We start from the raw sequence: 22,280 nt of genomic DNA, 5'->3' as shown, positions 1-22,280 counted from the left end.
CTTCCAGATCTGTGGGGCAAGTAATGGGTGTGGAATCTAACTCAGCTGGCTTCACGCTGAACTACCATGCTTTTCCTCCCTCTCAGCCAAAGCAGAATATTTTTCCTTCCTTGCAGATAAATTCACTTTTTGGCCAAACAAGCAGTGCCTCAGCCTTCTTTCCTCTTCCTACACATCTCAGTCCAGTGCTACGGTAAATGCAACAACAATTGTACATTGAGAAAATCATGTGGAATTCCCAGAATGATGTTATAACAGAGGACAAAGAATAGGGCTTCCGCAGTAATTTGGGAAGAAAGTGGGGTGTGCATTACTATAAAAACAGATGGCAAAAGGAAAACTAGGTTGAATGCACAAGGGGTATATGATCCCACTCCCCACTTTGATCTTCATTATATTTCATTGACAGGTTTTTCCAGGAAGAACTTTAGTCTGGGGAAGAAGATAAAGCTTCAAGGACAGCATTACACTCCTTCTCCTGACCCTTTTTTTGGACCCTGAAAACATGATTGTTCTTGGCATATAGCTTCTGGCTTAGTTTTTCAAGTTAGGCACAACATGGATTCATGTACCTATTTCAATCGCTCTAGTTCTGGAGGACGGACTTTGCTCGTAAAGTGAAAGATAATGGCTAGCCATCTTCCCAGACAAGTAAAATTTTGGACTTCTAAGTGGCTCCACATCTCCAGTCTTAGTTTCTCCTGACCTTTCCAAGAGGGACTCACTTGATCCAGTTTAGCAGCAGCTTATCAAGAGGATCATTAGCTTTCTGGGAAACAGAAATCAGAACAGTCGAAGACAGATATTTCATTTATTTTAATAACACCTGAATGATTCCAGGATAAATTCTTCCCAGTCTGGTAGAACTGCAGGTAGAATTACTGAGACTGCAAAAAGCAATGACCTGATTATATATATATATATTTTCTAGTGCAATGAGAAACTTCTGCAAGGCATCAGCAAATTATGTCTCCAGCACACCAACACAAAATAAAATACACTAAAACAAGGAGCACATTTTATCTTAATGCAAGATCAAGAAATCAGCAGATCCTGGGTAAAAGTTATCAGCTTCGTTTACATTTTATATTATAATCTTTTAACTTCTCCATGGAAATTACACATGCATGTGTGCAGGTAGATTACGCTCTTCTACTTCCTATAGAAAAAGGTTATTCAGGAAGCTAAACAAGCTACCAAAACTTGTCAGCTTCTTGCTTAATTAGATCTCTTTTAAGGTCCTATAAGTGCCTCAAGATCTTATGAACTTGGATTCAATGTCCTATGTTTCTCCAGCCATAATGTAGCAGTTTTTTTTTGTCAGTGATTCTAATTGGCTGGGTTGTGTCTCCACCCATTGCTGCCCTTTCCTGATTGGCCTCTCTTTGCCATGTAGCTTCCACCTTACCAAAATGACTGCAAACTGTGTCCAGCTGGGAGGAGAGCAGTTTGCACACCACTGCTCTCCTGCCATGATATTAAGCCCTTTCCTTGTAGCAGTGGTAGTAGTCTTTGCCAGTGCTGTCACTGGTTGCCCAGTTCTGTGCACATGCCACAGCCAGGCTGTGGATTGCAGTGGACTACGACTGTTTTCAGTCCCACCAGATCTTCCATTGGACACCAGAAACCTAAGCTTGGCTCACAACCACCTCACAAGCATCCCTCCTGGATACCTTACCTGCTATTTGGAATTGAGAGTATTGGATTTGCGGAACAACTCCCTTGTTGAACTACCAGTTGGACTCTTTTTGACATCTAAGCACCTTTCCCACTTAGATTTGAGCTACAATAACTTGACTCAGGTGGTGGCTGATATGTTTCAGGAAGCCTACAGTCTGGTACATGTTGACTTAAGCCACAACCCTTGGCTGAAGAAGGTAGACTCCCAAGCTTTCCGAGGCTTGGTCCAACTACGTGATCTCGATCTCAGCTATGGGGCTCTGTCTTTCCTTAGCCTTGAAGCCTTAGAAGGTCTCACGGGCCTGGTGACTCTTCAAATTGGAGGCAATCCCTGGATATGCGGTTGTACCATGGAGCCACTGCTGAAGTGGTTGACAAATAGGATCCAGAGATGTATGTCAGGTAGGTGAACTTAACTGATTGTCCAATTCTCAGATTTATTTCTTATTTTGTCACTTATCTTGCTGTGAAGTCTTTATTCATTTGTTAATCAAATCTGTATAGTCACCCATCTTATCGAAGGCAACTCTGAGCAGCCCACAACAAACCACATATAAAAGCACATATATAAATCCCAGATATAAAAATCACCTAAACAGTAAATATTATTAAAGACAGACATACAAACCCTAGGGAATAAAAATAGCAGCTCAGCAATGGAGCCATCTAAGCATGTCTTAGGAACAGAGCTAATCTAAATTGGGAGGAGGGGAGGAGAGGGAATGTTCCATAAAGCAGATGCCAAGGCAGAGAAGACATGTCTTCTGGGACCCATCAAATGTAGATCCCAGCTGATTGTACCCATAGCATGCCATCTCTGAAAGATCTTTTGGGCAGAATATTAAACTTTCATCTCAAGTATAAGAGAAAATTAATTTCATCTCAAAGACAATGTGAGGTTAAGGATAAAGCTTATTAACAGGTAAAGGGATTTTGATCCAGGTGAAATGTCAAGAGTTTCAGAAATGTGTGTGTGTGTGTGTGTGTGTATTTGGAACTTCAGACTGTCTTTAAATAATCAACATTACATGTGCGTATATGTCTGTACTGAAAAAAATAAATATTTCAGGTATTCCATCAAATAAATATTTAATATATTTAATGTATATGTTATATTAAAACCTAATTATCATAATATAAGTACTGAATAAAACAACTCAGGGTAATAATAAAATAAATGTCAAATGACACACACACACACACACACATTATAAGCATATTGACATTTATTTTTATTATTAGCCTGAATTATTTTATTTGTCTATTTTTTTCATTACATTTTTATAACTGGTCCTCTCACATAAAGCAGCTCTGGGTCTCTAACACAATTAAAACATCAATGTAATAACAAAATGCAAGAGACAAAATACTTAAGAAAACAAAAAAAGGATAACTAAGTTTGTCAGTTAATTTGTCAGTAACAAATTCAAATTCAATCACTTCCCATCTTTGAGGGGGGGGGGGAAAGCAAGTACTTAGAAGCTTTATAGAAGACCAACTGGTTTGGGGTTAATCTAATCACAAGAAATGGGTTTTCTGATACAGGAAAGCCATGTTTCCTGAGTCTGCTTAGTGACACTCTTTAATTGACAGGACCTGGCACATGTACCTTCTGCCAGATCTGATGGGGCAGGTAATGAGACAGACAGACAGACAGACTACAAATATTTCAGACTATGTAAGTGACAACCTGCCCCTTAAGTTACACTCAGAAGCTTATTGGAAACATGGGTGTACCAAGCCATATTCTTAATTGTTCATAATGCTACATTCTGGACCACTTGTAGCTTCCAGATATTCTTCAAGGCCAGCCCCACATATAGCACATTGCACTAATCCCCTTGGAAGTTAACCAAAGCATGAGAGACAATGTGCACTACCATCTGATTGAGGAAAGAGAACACAAACACCAAGTTGAACAACAGCCCTCCTGCCTATGGCTGCACTTCGAATAGGGGGCATGAATCCAGGAGGACCCCCAAATTGTTTACCAGTTCTTTCTGCAGCAATACCATCCAGAACTAGGGATGAAAGTCAATGAGCCCTGAAACCCTCAATCATGTTTGTGATAAACTGAAGTCTGTTCTTTGCCACACAAAGCCTCACAGCCTTCAGACACAAAGACAGATCATACTTAGCATCATTCAGCTGGCCCACAGCAGAAATATACAACTGGGTGTCTTTTATTAATTTACTTATATGATTTATATGGCTGCCCATCTTACACAGGTGACTACACCCAAGAATAAGCAATAACTCACTCATCAAAAAAAAACCACATCCACCACAGCATAGTGATGACACTTGTGTTGTTTATTAACCTCACTCAGCAGTTCTTACAGATGTTAAATAGGAGTAGAATGAGCATCAAGCTTTGAGGAACCCTACAGAACTGGTGATATGGGTTTAATCTCTTTCCCCACTGTCAGTGCTGACTAGGACTGACCCCAGAGGAAGGAGGACAACCAACATAAGTTTGTGCCTCAAATTCCTGATCCCAAAGTCAATGCAAAAGGATATCATGATGGATAGTACTGAAAGCTGCTGAGCAATCAAAAAGAGCCGGATATATATACAGCTCCAACCAGAGATCATCCACAAGCATGATCAGTACTGTTTTGGTTCTATGCCTAGACATGAAATACAACTAAAACAAGTCCAGATAGTTTACTTACTTCGGGGTTCTGTGAAGCTGCAGCATGACCTCCTTCTCCACAACCTTCACTAAAAACTGCCCTCAACTGGACCTCTAGCAATGGTGTCTTAAAGAGCAGACCACTACTTTCTTCAATGGGTCCATCCCTTCTCTCAGAGATGCATTCACCACCGCTATAGCTTGAAACTCTTGAAACAGGGCTGCCAGACCACACTTTGTGGAGGTAATAAGGGCAGAAAAGTACATGCACTTTTAAGAAACCATTTCTTACCTGGAAGTCTCTATCATGTAGCCTCTCTTCCCTTGTGGACCCCGAGGCTTTCCCTGGTTTACTATGAGGCAGAGGAAGCTGAAATAAGCTATGAGATATCTAGAGAGCTTCTGGAGATCACCAGTGGAACAGCTTGCCTTCAGACATTGTGGGCACTCCATCACTGGAGGTTTTTAAGAAGAGACTGGACAGCCACTTGTCTGAGATGGTATAGGTTCTCCTGCTTGTCTGAGATGGTACAGGTTCTCCTGCTTGAGCAGGGGGCTGGACTAGAAGACCTCCAAGGTCCCTTCCAGCTCTATTCTATTCTATTCTATTCTATTCTATTCTATTCTATTCTATTCTATTCTATTCTATTCTATTCTATTCTATTCTAGGCCTGCTATTAGGGTCTACCGTGTATCAGTAAAGGTGCAGAACTGAAGACAGAACTTCACAGACTTGAAAACAAGCTCCATAAAAAGCTGTCTTGGAGTTGATAGAATGAAGAGTTGACAAGTACACTGGCTCTTCAATAATTTCTCTCCTGACAAGGACAGATTCTGAAATCACCAACAAGTGATCCAGGCAGTTGTTTTTCAGTAGGAAACTGCAAAACCTGCAGATCACAAGGATTTAGAATTTTGGGACACAAAGAAACAGCTAGCTTGCTCAAACTGCTATTGCTACCTGAAAAGACACAACATTTGCTTGCTTCTTTTCTAATCACTTTCAAACACTGTTATCTGGTTTTCAGCTAGTAGCAATCTTTGGATCAACAGGTTTTACAACACTGGGTGAATTTCCTACAGTCCTTAGTGAAAGTAGTTTGAACTACAAGTTTAAGAACAGAATTTTTTTCTAAACAACAAAAGGGTGATTATAGCTTAAATTTTAGAAAATTAGAAATAGACCAAAAGTCCAGCTAAATCTGAAATAAAATTTTGGAATTAATTATAAAGAAATCATTTCAATGGGGAAATGTTTTTGTTTTGATTTTTTAAAAAATAAATAGAAAGATAATGTTATGTATCCAGGTGAAGGGAACACAGACACACGTTCATAGCAGTCACCACCAGGGGGCATTGGACTTTTGGCAGGAACCCAGTTGCGGCGGGAAACAGAGGTTCAAACTGATTGGCCAGCTGCTTTCCTGGCCAGGTATAAAAGGAGGGCAGGTAACCCCTATTCCCCAGTACAATCACTACCACCGAATAAAGATCTGCCATGCTGTACTCATCATCTCGGCATCTTTCCTGCTGCCCAGAACCCACTACACAATAGATAAGATTTTAAAAATTGGACATTGGAGGGAACTAGAAGGAACTGAAGATTACACTTTAAGGAGAAGAACACTCAAATTTGACTTATAATTATACAATGTAGCAAAATATTTTAACTTTTGGTACATTGAAGGATATTTTTGAACAATGATCTCAGAAGTTAATTTTAATAGTGTCTGCCTCAATAGATAGACTGGGTCTAAGGCGTGTTATAGAATAAGAAAAAAATCTATTTCACAAGATTGAGATTTGAGTTGAAAGTGAATTTAAAAATGACAGACTATAAGAATGGCATAAAAAAAGATGTTATACTGAACTTATAAAAGAAATCAATTGATCTCTTAACAATTAAACAATAGACTAAGAGGATGAGTCAGATACTTTTCCCACATTGGCTTTACAAAATTTTTTTGTTAAAGTTTGAAGTATTTTGTGAGAAGGGCAAAAAAATGAAAAGAAATCAGGTTTTAGGATATTATTTGAAGGGACTAAAGAAGTAAATGGAAGGAATATAAAGTCAGTTTATTTAATCAAGCTTAAAGTAGATATATTGTTTGCTAAATTTTATTAGACTTTTGCCAACATCACGATTGAAATGACAAGGTTTTATGGATTTATTTATAGATAAGAAATGAGATATGGAAAGAAGAGATCATTTGTGGTATTTTAAGAGAAGGTAATAAAGATAGAAAGTCACTTCCTTTTGTATTTGTTTTATCTTAATTTTATTGTAATTATAATTCTTAATAAAATTCCTATTGAAAAAAGGAAGAGAGGCTACACAGGTACAATCTGATCAAAAGCTCAGCCAGCCTTTTATTCCAAGTGGCAACCAAGGCTTCAGTCTCACCATGTGCCAAGCCTTCAGAGAAACTCCAACCAGGTCCACCAGAATGATTATAGAATGTACCATGCTGGTACAATGTGGGTTGCCATATAGTTTTCAGAGTAATTAGCTCAAAAGTCACCTGACCAACTTCAAGTCAGACTAGAAGGATTACAGCTGGCTCTTCCCACTTCTATCGCAGCATCTTAACTATTATATACACTGGCACTCTCAGTTGTATGAGCATATGTATGCATGTGTCTATGCGTGTGTCTGTCTGTCTCTCTGTCTATCTCTCTGTCTCTCCTGAAGAGATATTTCAGATCAGATTAGATATAGATTATGCTCAGTTAACAAAACAGTTAACAGTCAATTTCTCCCTTTTAAAATGGCTTGCTTAAATTGACAGAAGTAATTGCTACTCTGGAAATGGAGCAAAAGCCAGGAAAGGACTTTTGGATAAATGATGATAGCATTATGCATGGGAGTAAGACAGTGGTGGGATGCACAATATGTGAACAACCGGTTCTCTGTTTGGATGCCCCTTCTGGAAATCCATTCTGGGCCTGTGCAACAAAAAACTACCTACCGCTTCTGCCAAACCGGTGTGAACTGGCTGCATCCCACCACTGGAGTAAGATAACAGAATGGGGAAGAGAGAAGAGAAGAGAGCTCATGTGGGGAGAGTACATCACAGAATGAAGTCAGAAAATGGCAGGACCTAAACTCTTTCCCCAGAGTGTTGATGGGATATAACGTGTAAAGAATTGCCACTTAGACAGAAGCAAGATGAGAAAGAGTTTATCTCTGTGTGTATATGTGCATGCGCATACAGGTGAAAGTTGCATTGGGATTGGGAGATAGTTCAGAAAGAACTAAGGCACTCCTTGCTTTTCCTTGCTTGCCTTAGCACCCAGTGTCCCACCCAAATGAGAGTCAATTGAAAAGTACCCACTGTTAGGAAACTAAAGAGGAATGTTTTACTGGTGGATCAAATTGACTGAGAAAAGTGAATTTATTCACCAGTTGTGCTTCGATCCTTTCTGTGGGAACGGGCTTAGGAGTGGTCCTGAACTGCCTGATCACATCAGCAAGGCAAGGAAAGTAGATTATAAGCAACTCCCCCCAGACATAATGAGAGGGAATTCCCTTGATGTTTTGGAATCCTGGGGGGAGAAGAACCCCTTATCCTTGCTTGGATTGCATGTCTAGATTCCTGGGGTAGGTGATGTTTGAGGGAGGCTGTTTTCAAAACCTGAATATTGGGGTATTGCCAGGTGGAACAAAGCAACCAACATATAGCATCCCCTTGAGTTTGGGTCATATTAGCAAAATGATTCCTGTTTCAGCAAGTTGCCTTATTGGTCATAGTTTGCACATCTCTTTTTGTGAATGCTATTAAAGTTGGGAAGGGGGGCATAAATATCCACATATTTATGTTTTGTTTATATGCCAGATGTGGGTGCGAAGGTTCAAGAGGTTCTTTGGAAAAAAAAATCAAGAGTATTATGCTGAAAACCAGTACGGTAATCCCTATTGCTTCTTCTGTCAGCGTTCTGTGACCCTTCCTCAAAGCAAAGCATTGTTCTAATGCTGGCTATTAATATAATATCTGCATCTGCAGCACAGCGAGTCTCTGCACTCATTGTCTCACCCAAATGCCTGATTGTGAAGAAAGCCCACTCAGGTGGCCAGCAGATGTGCAGGGAATCCATCAGTTCAGTCTGGTTCTTAGGATAAGCATCAGAGTAAACTGATTCCGTGTATGGCTTTCCAAAATGCCCATACACCCTGACGATTTGTACTGTAGCCAGGACAAAGCAACAGGGCAAGTGGACAGCACAAAGGTCACTTCCAAAGGACAGGGTGGGTGGGAATGTCAGTAAGTAACTTCCCGCAATTCACCACTGCTACCCTTAATCTTCCAGCTATGACAGAGACACTGTTCTCTTTTTTGAGGGAGCACAACCCAGGCACATGAGTTGTCCATCCTTACTCTCTTAGGATGTTATGAATAGAGATTTACTACCCACAAATTCTTCATTTCTGTCAATTACCAAGACCTAAACGGCCACATCACACTTAACTGGAGGTTGCAGACGATTGTCCTCCGCCCTTATGCAAAAGAGCCCCTGCAGGGAAGTTTTGAAAGAGGAGGAGAGAAGGAGAGAGAAACAGAGAGGAATTTTTTTTAAAAAAGTGGACAACATGGACAACAGTATCAGTGTGTATTGTGACGTTGCGGGAGTTTACTGCAGTCATTATGTGAGGAGTATTTCAAATACCATCACACTATGAATCGAAAACTCTTTTGGAAGCACTCAGAGGTGTGATGTCCTTCCAAAGTGAAACATTGTCAGAACTGGATGAGAAGGAGAAGTGCAATGCATAAGAAAGGGCTCTGGGACATACCACATTGCCTCTCTGCCCTTTCTGTGTCCTTCTAGTGGAAGATCCCCAGCTTGCATAATCATATATCAGCACCCTCTCCCAATCTGTATGCTTTCTTTTTTCCTGACACTAGTCTTTTTCTGACCTTCTTGCTTATCTTCAATGCTGCAAATGTGAGGGCCTGAGGACAGGAAATCCCGTTCAAGCAATGACAGCCTATGGCAGCCCTGCTTTAACAGCACCTTCATCTCCTTAAGTGCACTTATACAATTGAGGTTAGGTGTATTTTTTTAAAATTTGCATCTACGGTGCGAGTGATGGTGGACCAGATAATGAAGGAGAGGGTGTTATCCAGCATCTGGAAGCAAGGAAATGCAGGTTAAACTGATTTGGTCTCCTTAATCACTTGAATCAGCAAGGCTTAGGTCTTTTTTTAGGGAAATATCTCCAAGCTGAAAGGGTGGGTTTTCTAGGGGATTTCCATTAGTACATCTGCTACTTATCACTCGATTACTCTTTATCGTATGGTAGTATCTGTCCAAGATCTGTAGAGAACTCAGTATTCTTAGAAACAGTTCGTAGAGGACCACAATGAAATCATATGTATCTATAAGTTATTATTAAGGACAGGTGGAAGTGTGACTTTAATCCAGTGCTTTTTTTGTAAAAGAAAAAAGTGCCGGAACTCACACATGTCATACAACCCACCTTGCCTACCCTACCAGGTTCCATCCAAAAAAGGTGCCGGAACTCCGTTCTAAGCGTTCTATGACCAAAAAAAAAGCCCTGCTTTTGCCAGGAATTAGACCCAATTCAATAGCACCTAATTTTCATTAAGAATGCAGAGAGTGGGCTTGAAAATATAAAGGCTTCATATCAACCTCTCTCCACCCATCCATTCAGAGCATCTTTAAACTCAGCAGAAACTACTAACTTAGGATGTAACTACTTATCACACTATTTTTTTAAATAAACTAATGTTTTTTAATAAACAAAGAAATTGGTCATGAGGAGGCATCCAGAAATACATGGACTCTGCACTCTAAAATGTTTAATCCAAAAACAGCTGCAGAGTGTGATTCCACTGCATGTGTAAAGTAGTTCCTGCCATTAGCTTTACAAAAATAAAAAAACGTGGATGAGTGAGGCCAGTGATTGAAAATTAATTATGAGCAATAATGGAAAAATGGAATAGTTCCAAAAGGGCTGTTTAAAAAAAAACAAAAAAAACTAGAACATATTGTGGAAAGTAATGTTTTATTTTTATTTGTTATTATGCTTTGTATTTTGCTGTTGGTAGTTCTGTTTGCGGAATTATTCAGCGATTCAGCTCTTAGAGGAGCAGGTATAAAAATGTAGTTCATTAACTGATATCCCAGCATGAGCTGTGATGGGCTAGCACTCACTTATTTAGGAGAGTATGTAGGCTTCTATGCACTGGATATAATCCAATATTTGAAAAGATATTCACTCATGCAGCAAGACTTTCCCTTGTGCCCCTTCCTCTGCAACCCCCAGATGCTTTCAAAATCTGCTCTGGAAAATGAAGACTCAGTGGCTTGGGTCTGGGGAATGTTCCTCCCTCCTCCAAAATGCATTGTTGGCTTCTACTTAATATCAAATCAGAGTTAAGGATATCCTAATACAGGTACTATTTTTCCCCATCCCTTAGTCAGTTTAGGAATTTCTGATAGGGTCTGAGAGAAATGAACAGTAAAAGGGGTGGGATGAGGAAACTGCTCACCGTTTCAAGTCTTGTGACAGAGCTAGGCATGTTTGACTTACCAGATTCCTCTTGTTTCAGATACCCAACTGGCAGAGTGCCGGGAGCCACCCGAAATGGAGGGTGCTTCTTTGCTTTCGCTGACAGAGGAGAGCTTCAAGGCTTGCCACTTGACCTTGAGCCTGGATGATTATCTCTTCATTGCCTTTGTGGGCTTTGTGGTTTCCATTGCTTCTGTTGCTACCAACTTCCTGCTGGGCATCACTGCCAATTGCTGCCACCGTTGGAGCAAGGCAAGTGAGGATGAGGAGATATAGTCAGCTGGCCTGATCCTTCCGGCTCCCACATCGCTCACAGCCAAGGAAGGGAGAGGGGGCAAGGACTGTCGTGCTCAGGGAAGATGAGGAAGGTTGTCTTTTCCCCACTAGGCTGTTTTCCTGAGCCTTCCTCCTCACCTGCAGGTAGCATCAGACTACCACCCATCCACCTATTTGGTTGTTTGGAGACAGGGCCTGTTAGGGATAGGGAGACTGAAGTGTGCCTTGTACAATTCTGTTTGTGCTGGAAACAGCCAGACAAGTCCTGAAAAATGACAAAAACACATGCTCAGACCACCTTTCATCCTTTGCTTTCTCTTCTTTGCTTCCGCTTAACACATATTTAGATCTTTTATTTTCCTCCTCTGTGCTTGTTGCATATTCTTTACATTTATAAGTGGAGCATAGACTCACTCAAAGATCCACTTTCAATGCATATCCATCTGACTACTGACCGATGAGAGAGAGAGAAAAAAAACTCAAGACTTTCCTTTTGGGAAGCCTGAAGAATTCTGCCCTCCAGATCATTCCATCCCATAACTACATCAAGGAAGGTTGTTTGAAGAAGGTTCATTCTCAAGCATGAAAGAAATGTCCTTTGAGATTCTTCCCCAAGTTCCAGTGGCCATCCTTTGGACATATTTATACATTCAGAGCTTGCAGTTTTATCAATAATTCCCCCCCCAAAAAAACCCACAAATATTTGGAGACAAAAAAGAAGGGCAGATAGACTATTTTTCATCCCAGTTGCTAATTATTTTAGTATAGATGGTGCTACAATTTACACAAATGTCTCTTGGTTTTATGACCAGCCTCATGCTAACCAAACAGATTTTAGCTGGAATGGCCTGCAAAGACGGTTACTGACCTGAGCTTCAAACATGGCAGATATGCAGAGAATTACTATACTACATTACAGGACTGTAAAACCTTAAATAATTAAAATAAGTACCATTATAGAATAAGGCTTTAATGTATTGCTCATAAAAAATAGATAGAAGTAGTGTAAGGCAGCCAGGTGAGTTCCCAAAGAATTATAGAGTTTTGATAGGTGTGAACGTTGAAGTGAACATAGAAGGATGATCGTGTTTTGGGTTGGGTGGAACTAGACTAGCTTGAAAGGGGGGAAGGGGGGAGAAATAAAAAATGTGGGTTCTTGTTGGAAATAATGTTTGTGGAGGATTAAAAAGTATAAGATGTTTCTCCCATAGATATTGCAGAGAATCACCCTATCTGGCAATTTTTTTTCAACATATGGGCTGCTTTGTTTGTTTTTCACTATTTTTAAAACCATATCTACACCTCAGAGTCAGTTTTTATATCCACTTAACTGGTTTTCTCTAAAGAATGAGGGTGCTAAATGTTCTCCTTTAGAGAATCTTAGTAATGAAGAATGTAGCAAATTTATACAGTAGCAAGGGGGAGAAAGATTATTTAGATTGCCTTACTGAGATCACTAGCACTAGATGGTGCTAAAAGTCAGAATTGCAGGAGACATGTGGGAGATTTGAAAGAAGCCACATTTAGTATTACAAAGATTATTTCTCCTGATCTCATTGAACTGAATTGAAAAATAATTTGCATTTAAGTGATGAGGGTGATGTTGACATCTGTCTCATTGCTACATTCCTTTGCTATTCTAACACATTCAGCATCTTTCAATATCCATCATAAAAACATGTATTGTCTTTATTTTCACAACATAACAAAGCCATAAGTACAGGAAGAAATTATTAGAGAAGTGTCCATAATAGAACAATTAGAACAAATGGAGAAAATTAATTTCCTTAAGCAACAGAGGAAGCCAAAATCAGGGAAGGGAATAGAACCAAATACTTCATTATTTCAGCTACTATTTACATATTTTACAAACCCAGTTTCTAGAAATAAATGTAAAAATCAGATGAACACCACCAAGAACATTGATTGGCAACATAACTTCTGCATTTAGATCTACAGTGCAATGCTGGACATGAAGATTCAAATGCCAAGTGGGCATATCAGACTATAACTATAGTTAACAATACATAAACTATAGTTGATATTCCTGCCACAGGAAGCACCTTATAAAGCCTATAACTATCTCATAGAAATTTCTGATTATATATTTCAACTTTTTTTTTTGCATAGATATAGGACCAAACAAGATACTGAATGCTGCTATTGGGGGAGAGGGGCTTGGCGGAGAGAAGGGATAATAAAATCCCGTTGTTCTCAATTACTCCTACTAAAATCAAGAAAGTGGCATGTGAAGTTGTCATTCAAAGGCAAAATCATTTTAAAATGTATCCTTATCAGTGGTCTTCTCCTTCTTTTATGTACTTGAGGTTTTTTATCCTGACCATTTCATGAGGAGATCTACCAGGTGAGACCCATGAAGATCTGAGATCTCGCATAAAGAGCCAACTCTGCCGTTAGTCAAAATGAAGCAGCTTGCATCCGGCAGAAAATAAAATGGTTAATTATTTAGATTTGTTGCTGTTGCTATCGCTGTTAAGGAACCATTACAGTTTTCATTCCCAGATGCCACATTGTCCCTGACACGATCATCCATTTAGGAAACCTACAAATAAAGATGTTCAAAAATCATATCTTGACACTGATCTCATCATGAGTAACTTGGGAAAACAATATAACACTGTGATGGGAGGATTGGACAGAAGAGAGACTAATTGTTAAACAGCTCTAAATGTTTGTTTTTATGAGGCTTTTGGAAATACCTGGAAACCAGTTTGTACAGGGCTAAAATTATATACCGTAGATGTTCATTTGTAAGACACAATTATATCATGTGAATTGTTCTCAAACTTTGTGTAACTTGCCTGTGTTGACTTATCATGCACTGCACAAAGAAATGTTCAGGTTATATTTAAGGGTCCCAGTTGCCGAGCAATCTGTACTGGTGTTAACTTTTCTATTCTAATTAACAAGCAAATAGAGATGGAAGGGAAAAAAATCATTATTGAACTTCTAATAACAGTTTTCTATTCTCAGTATTGAACACAGTACATATCTACTGGCCAATGAGAAATACATCATTTTATGTCTTGAGGTTTTACACAACTGCGATCAAAAGAGTAGATTCCACCACTCCTTGAGCTTGCTTGATTTCTGTCCAAGCTAATCTAAAATTGTTCCTATAACAAGCATCAAGGTGCCTTTCAGTTTGTAATTTCATCTTTGCAGAGGTTAGTGGTGGTGGGGATGATCTAAACAAGTATTTTTAGAAGTCCAGCTGGTGATGAGAAAGTCATATGATTCTTTGTGGTATGTTAACCTGCAATTCTCCACATTTGCAGCTGGCAAAACAGGTAAAAGTGAACTGAATAAGGTAAAATGAAAACTGGCTTCTGAATTCTCATGCAGAACTTTCATTGTATATGAAAATTAACACACACTGAACTCCACAGATATTCTCTCAAATTCCAGTTGTGTCAATTGAATTAATTCTAGAGAAATCAATGGCAGTTGCCATCTTCTAACAACTCAGCTCTTGTGGAATAATTCTATAGTCAACCTCGACATTCTCATAGAGGCAGACCTCAACTCTAAGAATACATACTTGCTCTGCTTTTTAAGGAATTCTTGGATCAGAAGTCCACACTTCTGAAGAGCACCCAGCTTGTAGAAGCTTAGCATAAATTATGGGCTGTTCCAGTTGGGATAGCCATAGCTCTGAGAATCTTTTAGAAAGAACATGTTAATAACCAAATCCCAGTGATTGCGATCTATTTCTCATACACCTGTCTCTTAAAGGCAGCCATATTCTCTCACATTGCCATTATGGTTCTGAAAAGAGGATTAAAAAAGTGATTTTTACAAAAAATCATGAAGAAAATAAATTATGCTATTCCTTCCCACGCTGTTCTTTTTTCACCACACATTACCTGTATTTTCAAGAGTTGGTAGACAACAATATCTTTTTCGAATGTCCATTTAGCAACATTTGAACATGAATCTTGTAGCTGAAGGTCACATAAAAAGCTCACCTTGTGTGCCCTTGGCAAATTAAGAAGTGAAAATTCTTTTTCAAGTAAGCCCGTGTTATTTATGAAGTTATGGAGCCTACATACAGTGCATGTTTATCAAGCACAAGAGTATATTGTTGAATCTGAATAATTTGAGTGTAAATGGTAGTCAAGGTCCCCTAACCAGAATGCTGACTCTGCCCTGAGAACCACTTTCAGCTTTTCATGACTACTGATAATAGATGATCAGATACTAGTGGTTCTCTCAGCCTGTATGAAAGAACATTGTGTTTCTCTCAATTTAGCCTTGGTTTCAACTTCAGTTAGATCCTTTGGCTGTGCTTTTTTTTCTGCCGCATGCCTATGGCCTTACCTTCGTCTTGTCCCCAATTTAACTGCATCAGTGTTAAACTTGTATTCCACCAGCTTCTTTTGCTGCTAACCAAGGGCAGTCTCAAATTATGCAAAACCTATTAAGCTTTGTCATCTTTACCTTGGAGGAAAGTCAAGTGGCAGGATTAATTTGAAACAGGCAATGGAAGATAGGATAGGCAGCAGCAATGGGAGCGGCACATTGCATGCTAATATCATTTTCTGCCAATTCACCCAACTCACTTTCAACTCTTAAATGGAAGATGTCCCTAAAAGCACCATTTAATACAACCAAGTAAATTACAAGGTATGAATGTATTCTGAGTCACAAAGGAAGCCTTGCTCCAGTTAGTGGAAAGTTGTTGGATGTTCTTCAGTTTCTTTTTGCATATCTACGTAAGCTTTATTTAGAAAATTGTTGGTAATTCTTTAGAAAATTCAGCTAATTTACATTTTCAGAGCAAATATTTTTGTGTCTCATTAACACAGAGACTCCTTTTTTGCCAGTCCCAATTTTACATTATGCTTTTGGAGAAAGACCTTATTATGTCACCAAGCCATATATATTATTTGTGGTATCTAATTTACCCTATCCGACATACAGAGCCAATGTAAGGCATTTTGCTTTCAAAGAATGATATAGTTCTTTTTCACCCTTTAAACAGAAGCCAAATGGACTGGCAATTAAATCTTCTGTCACAGGCTGGGTGCCATACACAGAGGAAGGAATGGCCAAGTGTTTCAGGAGGAATGATTGGGAACTTGCCACATCCTCCAAGCACACAACACTTTTGGCAGTTGCCTACTTCTTTCAATGCTACCAGCCCTAGCACTTCAGTCAGGTAAAGCTACATCTGGCCATAGATGTATAGATTTATGAACCAAAAGGGTGTGTTTTAAAAATAATAACGAGATGTGGACTGTTTGTTTGTTGGAAGCAAATGGAATAAATAGTCATAGTGCCTTTTGTAGCACTTAAGTAATATTGTAAAGCTAAGTTAAAATGTGCATAGGCCTTTTTTAAGATTAAAATTAAAATGTTGCTATGAAACTCAACTTTAAGGATTAGTCATCAACAATCTTAAATGCATGACCAAATCAGTAACTTCCAGTCATTAGATTTTGTATGTAGAATTTAGGATTGTCTAACATTTTGCATTCACATAACATTATTGCGCATGGGGAAATATTAAATATATGGGCAAAATATTTTCTGAGATATTTATTTCTCTTAATCTCTTTTTTTCACACGATCTACCTGATCAGGAAAGAAAATGGGTGGTCATCTTTGCTTTGTCATGATGCTGTTTTTGAGGCCAAGAGCCACAGGCAGCCCTTGAGTTACTATTTGCCAATCTGTTATTTCATGACACATTTTATGACTATGGCAGAAAAAGCCTAGAAGTTCAAAGAAGATTTGTGAATTTTCAAAACAAGCTGCTTAATGGAAAGATTTTTAATTTAATAAAAATGTTTGTCTAAAAAGTCAAGTGGAATATTATATGATATCACCAAACTCCCTTGTATTAAAATGCAAATCAAGCCAAATTCATATAAAGTAAGCATGGATATATCATACAGCCGGCTTTAATTCATGGAAATATAACCACATTCCCATCAACACAAGCAAGCCACAATACATAGATACACTTATAGACACACACAACACATACTTTCATCAGAAATCCTCAGAAACCTCAGAAATCTTATCCAGCTAGTGTTAGAGAGGGGTACAATGGTTTTAGAAATAAATCCAGATAAGAAAAAAATATGAGACAATGAATTCTGGTTGAATACTGGTTCATCAATTATTTCTCCCATCTGTCTGTCTGAGAGTTTCTCACCACCTTACCAATCAAAAGCATTAATAGAGTCCACATTACAGAGTCTATCAGAAATAATTCAGACCTCGACTGATGGAGAGAAAAGGGGAATCTCTTATTTTAAAAAAGCAATGATACGTTTTCACGTTATTTAAAGAGGAAAAGAGATGATGCATGCAAATCTTTTGCCCAACAAAGGAAGACTTCAGGTCAAACAACCTGGGAAGAGTAATGGACAACTTTATCTTTGCCTGCTTCAAAAAACTTTTTTAAATTTCTAAAAGCTTTTTTTAAAAAATGAAGGTTATTGGTCTGTATCTCATACATTCAGCAGAGGCTAGAACCCTCTTCAAGAATAGCAAAACAAGGACTGTTCAAAATTTCCTTAACCAAATTAGTTGGTTTCATTGGGATTCTGCTAGCCTTCCCCAATTGGTGCCCTCCATATATCTTGAAATTCAACTCCTTTCATACTCAAATGGCAAGACCATATCAGAATAGACTAATTTAAATAGATCATCTTAAAACACTTTTGAAGATAAGTATACCAGGTTTGAAGGATGATTTTGAGGGGGGTAAATATTGTTTTAACTTTTGAACCCAAAACTACAATTTTCCTTGGCTAGACAAATATTTACATATATCACACCTCATGTGTTATATGAATATGTGTGAATATACACCACACACCCATATGTACACACACATTGCTAAATATAAAATTATAAAATCTTATTGTCTGGCACTTTTAGTTGCCAGGAATATATATAATATTGCAGCTAAATTTTTATGTGGTGTGCACTTAATTTTTCTAATCACTCTATCAAAAACAAAATACAAAAATGGGTTTTGTTATGCTTTGGATTTCATTTTGTCATACCCACTGTTTCCTCAACTTTTTATTAGTGCTCATTTTTAAGTTTCCCTTTCCCACTTTCCCTTCTAGTTTGGATGTGTCCAGAAAACTTTTTTTTATTTATAGAATTATATGGGGTGCCCAGGGCTTGCCATGTTTCATATTGTTCCTTTATTTCCTTTATTGCATCTCTTACTGCATTAGAAAGCATTGAGGATGGAAATGTGGAACAACTACACAATGGCTTTTGGTAGGTAGTATCAAGCACCTTTAAAACATGTCAATATCCTCCATGGTGAATTAACTTCTCCTCTAGAGTTCCTCCATATTACAGTATTAGAAAATACAGAAGGCATTCCCTGAAGCTCATGCAGTAATTCCAACAGTATAGGATACATGTTGTATATTTATGGGACAGAAAATCCATATCATATCCAGTGGCCTTAACTTTTGCCATGTGAGAACTGAAGAAGATCAAAACAGTTTTAAGCCTATAAAGGTAAATAAGAGGCCTGAATACATAGTCTGTACTGTATTGGGCACACTGCTTATGCTCATTGAAATAAGTCCTGCGCAAATGTGTTGGAACTTCCCACATCACCAACCCTGATTATGGGATAATACTAGTGAGTATTATCCTGCCTGGTTCACTGTCCTGCAGAGCAACATGTGTCTGTATTCTTGCACATCCCTTAATATTAGGGCAAATAGTAACTTTTATTATTTATTATTTGGATAGTTGGGTAGATTTTTCAATATAATTTTGTGTTAGTAGTTTTTCTTACGTCTACTTTCCGACACAGAAACAGGAAAGTGCAGGAAAGTTGGGGCATTTCCTACCTAGCCATTTCTCCTTCTTTGCTCTCTTCCACAGCTGAACATCAAATGCGTATGGAAAAGTTTGGGTATTTCCTACATAGCCACTTCTTTTTTTTTACGGTCTTCCGCAGTTGAAGATCAAACATCGAAGATGAAGAAATCACGTTTTCTACTCCTTATTTTATGCAAATTTCCCAACTGAGGGAGGCAAAGTCTGTGATTAAAAAATATCCAGTACAGTTGTTTGCTTTCCATCTCCTAGAATTATGCAAATGTGGGGGAGGGACTTGAAAGACCGAGTGGTCTTTGCTTAGGCAAATAGGATTAATCTGTTTATTTTCTTTCTTTGTAGCTGCTGTAATCAAAGTAATTGACTTAAAACAGTATTCCTACAATAACTCAAATAAAAATTAAATCAGAAAATCTATGAGCTTTAAGCCAGAAGTCTAATTTTATATAAAAAACATAATTCTTTTGTTTTTGCAATAGAAAACGTAAAACAAAAGAGTTGGAGGTGTTGTTTTTTTTTAAAAAAAATCATATTCCTGCATTTTCAAATAACTATTTTGCTGTTTTTGCTGAGCAAATAAATTTCTGCTTGATGAATTTTCGTGCTTGTTATATAATAATTTTTCATCAAGCCAGCTGTCTTCCACATCACCAAATTATCCCTTTCCCATTATAATAAAGAAGGTTTTTTAATATACTGTAGTTAATAAAAAAAGGACATTTTCACAGAAAATTTCAAGGTGCAATCCAGTACAAATAATCAGGAAGTATATTCCATGGAACAAGTGCAAAGTTTGTCTATTTTAGAAATAAATTCTATACAGTTTAAAGGATGCATGTAGGCAAGTCTATGGAATAACTGTAATTGGTCTTCCAAGTAAGCCTGCATAGATTTACAATCTTAGTTACTAGAAAATAAAAAAGAAAGCTACTAAATTGCACTTTTAAAAAAGCTTATCCATTTTAAATTTATTTTTGTCCCTCCTTTCCTATGACAAGGAGAAAAAGAAGGCAAAAACATTTTCATAATAAAGATACAATTTCAGTTTTAGAAAATGAAATTAAAACTACATTTTTAAAATGAGGATTTCAGAATATTTCAAATGTAGCTTTGGTCAATATTTCTTCATTAAATCTAAAAAAATAAAGAGGCCTTCAGAATGCAGACAATGGGTTCACTAGACAACAGGATTCCTAGAGCTATTAATAATGGTTGAAGGAATTTTACTTCAATCCCTGTTCTCCAAGGGATTGATTTTTTCATTCATCTGGTCTAAAAGCTCTTGGCAGGTAAATATATAGAAATGAGCCTCTGTTGAATACATTCTAGTTAGACAGGGGGAGTTCTGTGGAATTGTACTGTTTTTTAAGACCTTTTTGCGTTATAGCCAATGTTGGAGTAAATGGGACAGAAGAACATAAACATACACAGATATTATTAATGTAATTTTTCCCTATAATTGTGTGAATGTTTTTTCATGAGAATAAAAAAAAATCATTTAATAAGATAGTAGTTGTGAGTTAATATGCCATATGTTTTTTGTTTGTTTGTTTGTTTACTAATGTCACTTTTTGGGTGCAAAATGTAGATACAAGACCAAATAAGAGAGTTAGAGTTATTTTTCCCTTTTTTTAAAAAAAAACATTTTATGTATATTTAGTTGTATCTTTTTATTGAAGACAACCAAATTGTTCATTTTGACTTGAGTGAAACTGCAGATGAGTGGTTTTCATGCATGAATGCACCATCAAAGACCAAATGTCACAAACAGAATATTCACATTATTTTAGGTCTGCTCAGAAAGACTTTTTATGACTGAATTCATTCACATGGCCATCTGTGAGTGATCATGTGATGAGCACAGCATACCACAAGCAAGCCTTAGTGCATTTACTTTGTGATATGCTTCTGTAAAGAAAATTGAATATCCACCTCACAGAGTATGTAATACAGGTAAAAGTTCTAGGGAATTCTTTTCTATTTATACCTATGCAGGAGTGTTTTGTGTCTCTGCTTCTGCATCTGCCTATCCAACCAGAAGACTCTGTCTACAATATCTACATACTGTATATAGATACATGGGTTTTTTTTACACACTTGTGGCCTTGTAGCTTTGGTGAGCAAGAGGATGTTCAAAGAAGCCAACGCCAAGAAGGATCATGCAGATTTTTCCTTACAGTACGTGCGTCTTCCTGCTTGCAGAGCATCCCAAGAGCCAACAGGAAAGAAAAGTCTTTCTGTAGCAAGAAAGGGAAAAAACAAAAGCCTAAATGCAATCTGGAGAAGGAATTAGAAACATTTTCTCTGATCCTTTCTCCTAATCACACTTCCTGTTATTCTGCAGCAGAGCCCCATAATCATAACCAAACTCAAAAGGAACTAGATGGATCCAACAGATAGTACTGCTGTCTCACAGAATTTCAGTCTCAAAATCTGCAGAAGCTAGTCTGAAAACTTCATCAGCTTTCATTGAGTGGGTTAATTAAATTGCTGGTTCCTTTCCCCTCCATAATTTCCTTTTAGAGTAGAAAAATAGGAAGAAAGCAGGAAAGGGATGTAGAAATTATTATGTCTCCTTTCCCCTGAGGGATTGTTTTTAATTTTGCTAGGTGGAGATATTAAATAATGTATCTGTTTAATATTCTTCCCCTGTTAATTTATAGCACAACATTTCTCGAACAGTGGGTCTTGACTCACCACTGGGTCTCAGTAGTATTCCAGGCAAATCTTATTTTATCTTCTCCATCCTGTTGACTCCAGTAAGCCAATATGAAAAGAGTTATAAACAGATATCCCCAAAATACCCCACAGAGAAGGAGTTAGCAAAGACAATATTAATATTTTAACAATTTATTTTTTTTCTTGTTAAAATAAACATTGTCCTCTGAAAGCAGACTATGCTTCTTTCTGTGGAGATAACTCTGTGCTTCAGCTCTGTCTCATCTCTGTATCTAATTTTTGAATATCAGCATTTAAAGCCCCCAACAGAAAAACTCTGTTGAGGCCAAGAAATGGCCCACCAAACCCAGCTTTTCAATGCCACAGTGGCCAATCAGATACTGATGGGAATTTCACAAAAAAGGCTTGGAGCAGAATAAAAATTTTCCAGTCATCTTCTTCAGCAACAGGTTTTGAAAGATACTGCTTAATTAAAACTGACATTGGTTTTAAAGTTAAGTATACGTTTTAGAAAGCACTGTGTTTGAGAAGTTGAGACTTCAGTTAGTGTTGTGTAGTGTGTTCTTTGGAAGCAGGAGGCGAGACGAGAGGGTTCAAACAGGAACATTGCTTTATTGAAGTAATAGG

The 22,280-nt window shown here is 37.9% G+C and overlaps 1 protein-coding gene and 1 long non-coding RNA gene across 3 annotated transcripts in view; one reads left to right on the top strand and one right to left on the bottom strand.

The window, feature by feature from the left end:
• Positions 1 to 22,280, bottom strand: part of LOC310631936 — a 79,623-nt gene that overhangs the window by 33,892 nt on the left and 23,451 nt on the right. The window contains exon 1 of one of the 2 annotated variants that reach the window (XR_014490745.1): positions 10,872 to 11,006. The exons of the other annotated variant lie outside the window; for it this stretch is intronic. This is a non-coding gene — a long non-coding RNA (uncharacterized lncRNA). Of the gene's footprint in view, positions 1 to 10,871; positions 11,007 to 22,280 lie in introns of those variants that run through there. 2 annotated transcript variants of the gene reach the window in all.
• On the top strand, positions 1,413 to 11,390 carry LRRC55 (leucine rich repeat containing 55; the record flags this gene model as incomplete). Its single annotated transcript, XM_083348718.1, has 2 exons — positions 1,413 to 2,082; positions 10,891 to 11,390. 2 exons carry the CDS (start codon positions 1,413 to 1,415, stop codon positions 11,124 to 11,126), a joined length of 906 nt encoding a protein of 301 aa, XP_083204844.1. The 3' UTR covers positions 11,127 to 11,390.

Source organism: Vipera ursinii (genome assembly GCF_947247035.1).
Source record: "Vipera ursinii genome assembly, chromosome: 1".
NCBI lineage: Eukaryota > Metazoa > Chordata > Lepidosauria > Squamata > Viperidae > Vipera > Vipera ursinii.
Note: the sequence above shows the minus strand (reverse complement) of the source record. Positions and strands in the feature narration are given on the sequence as shown.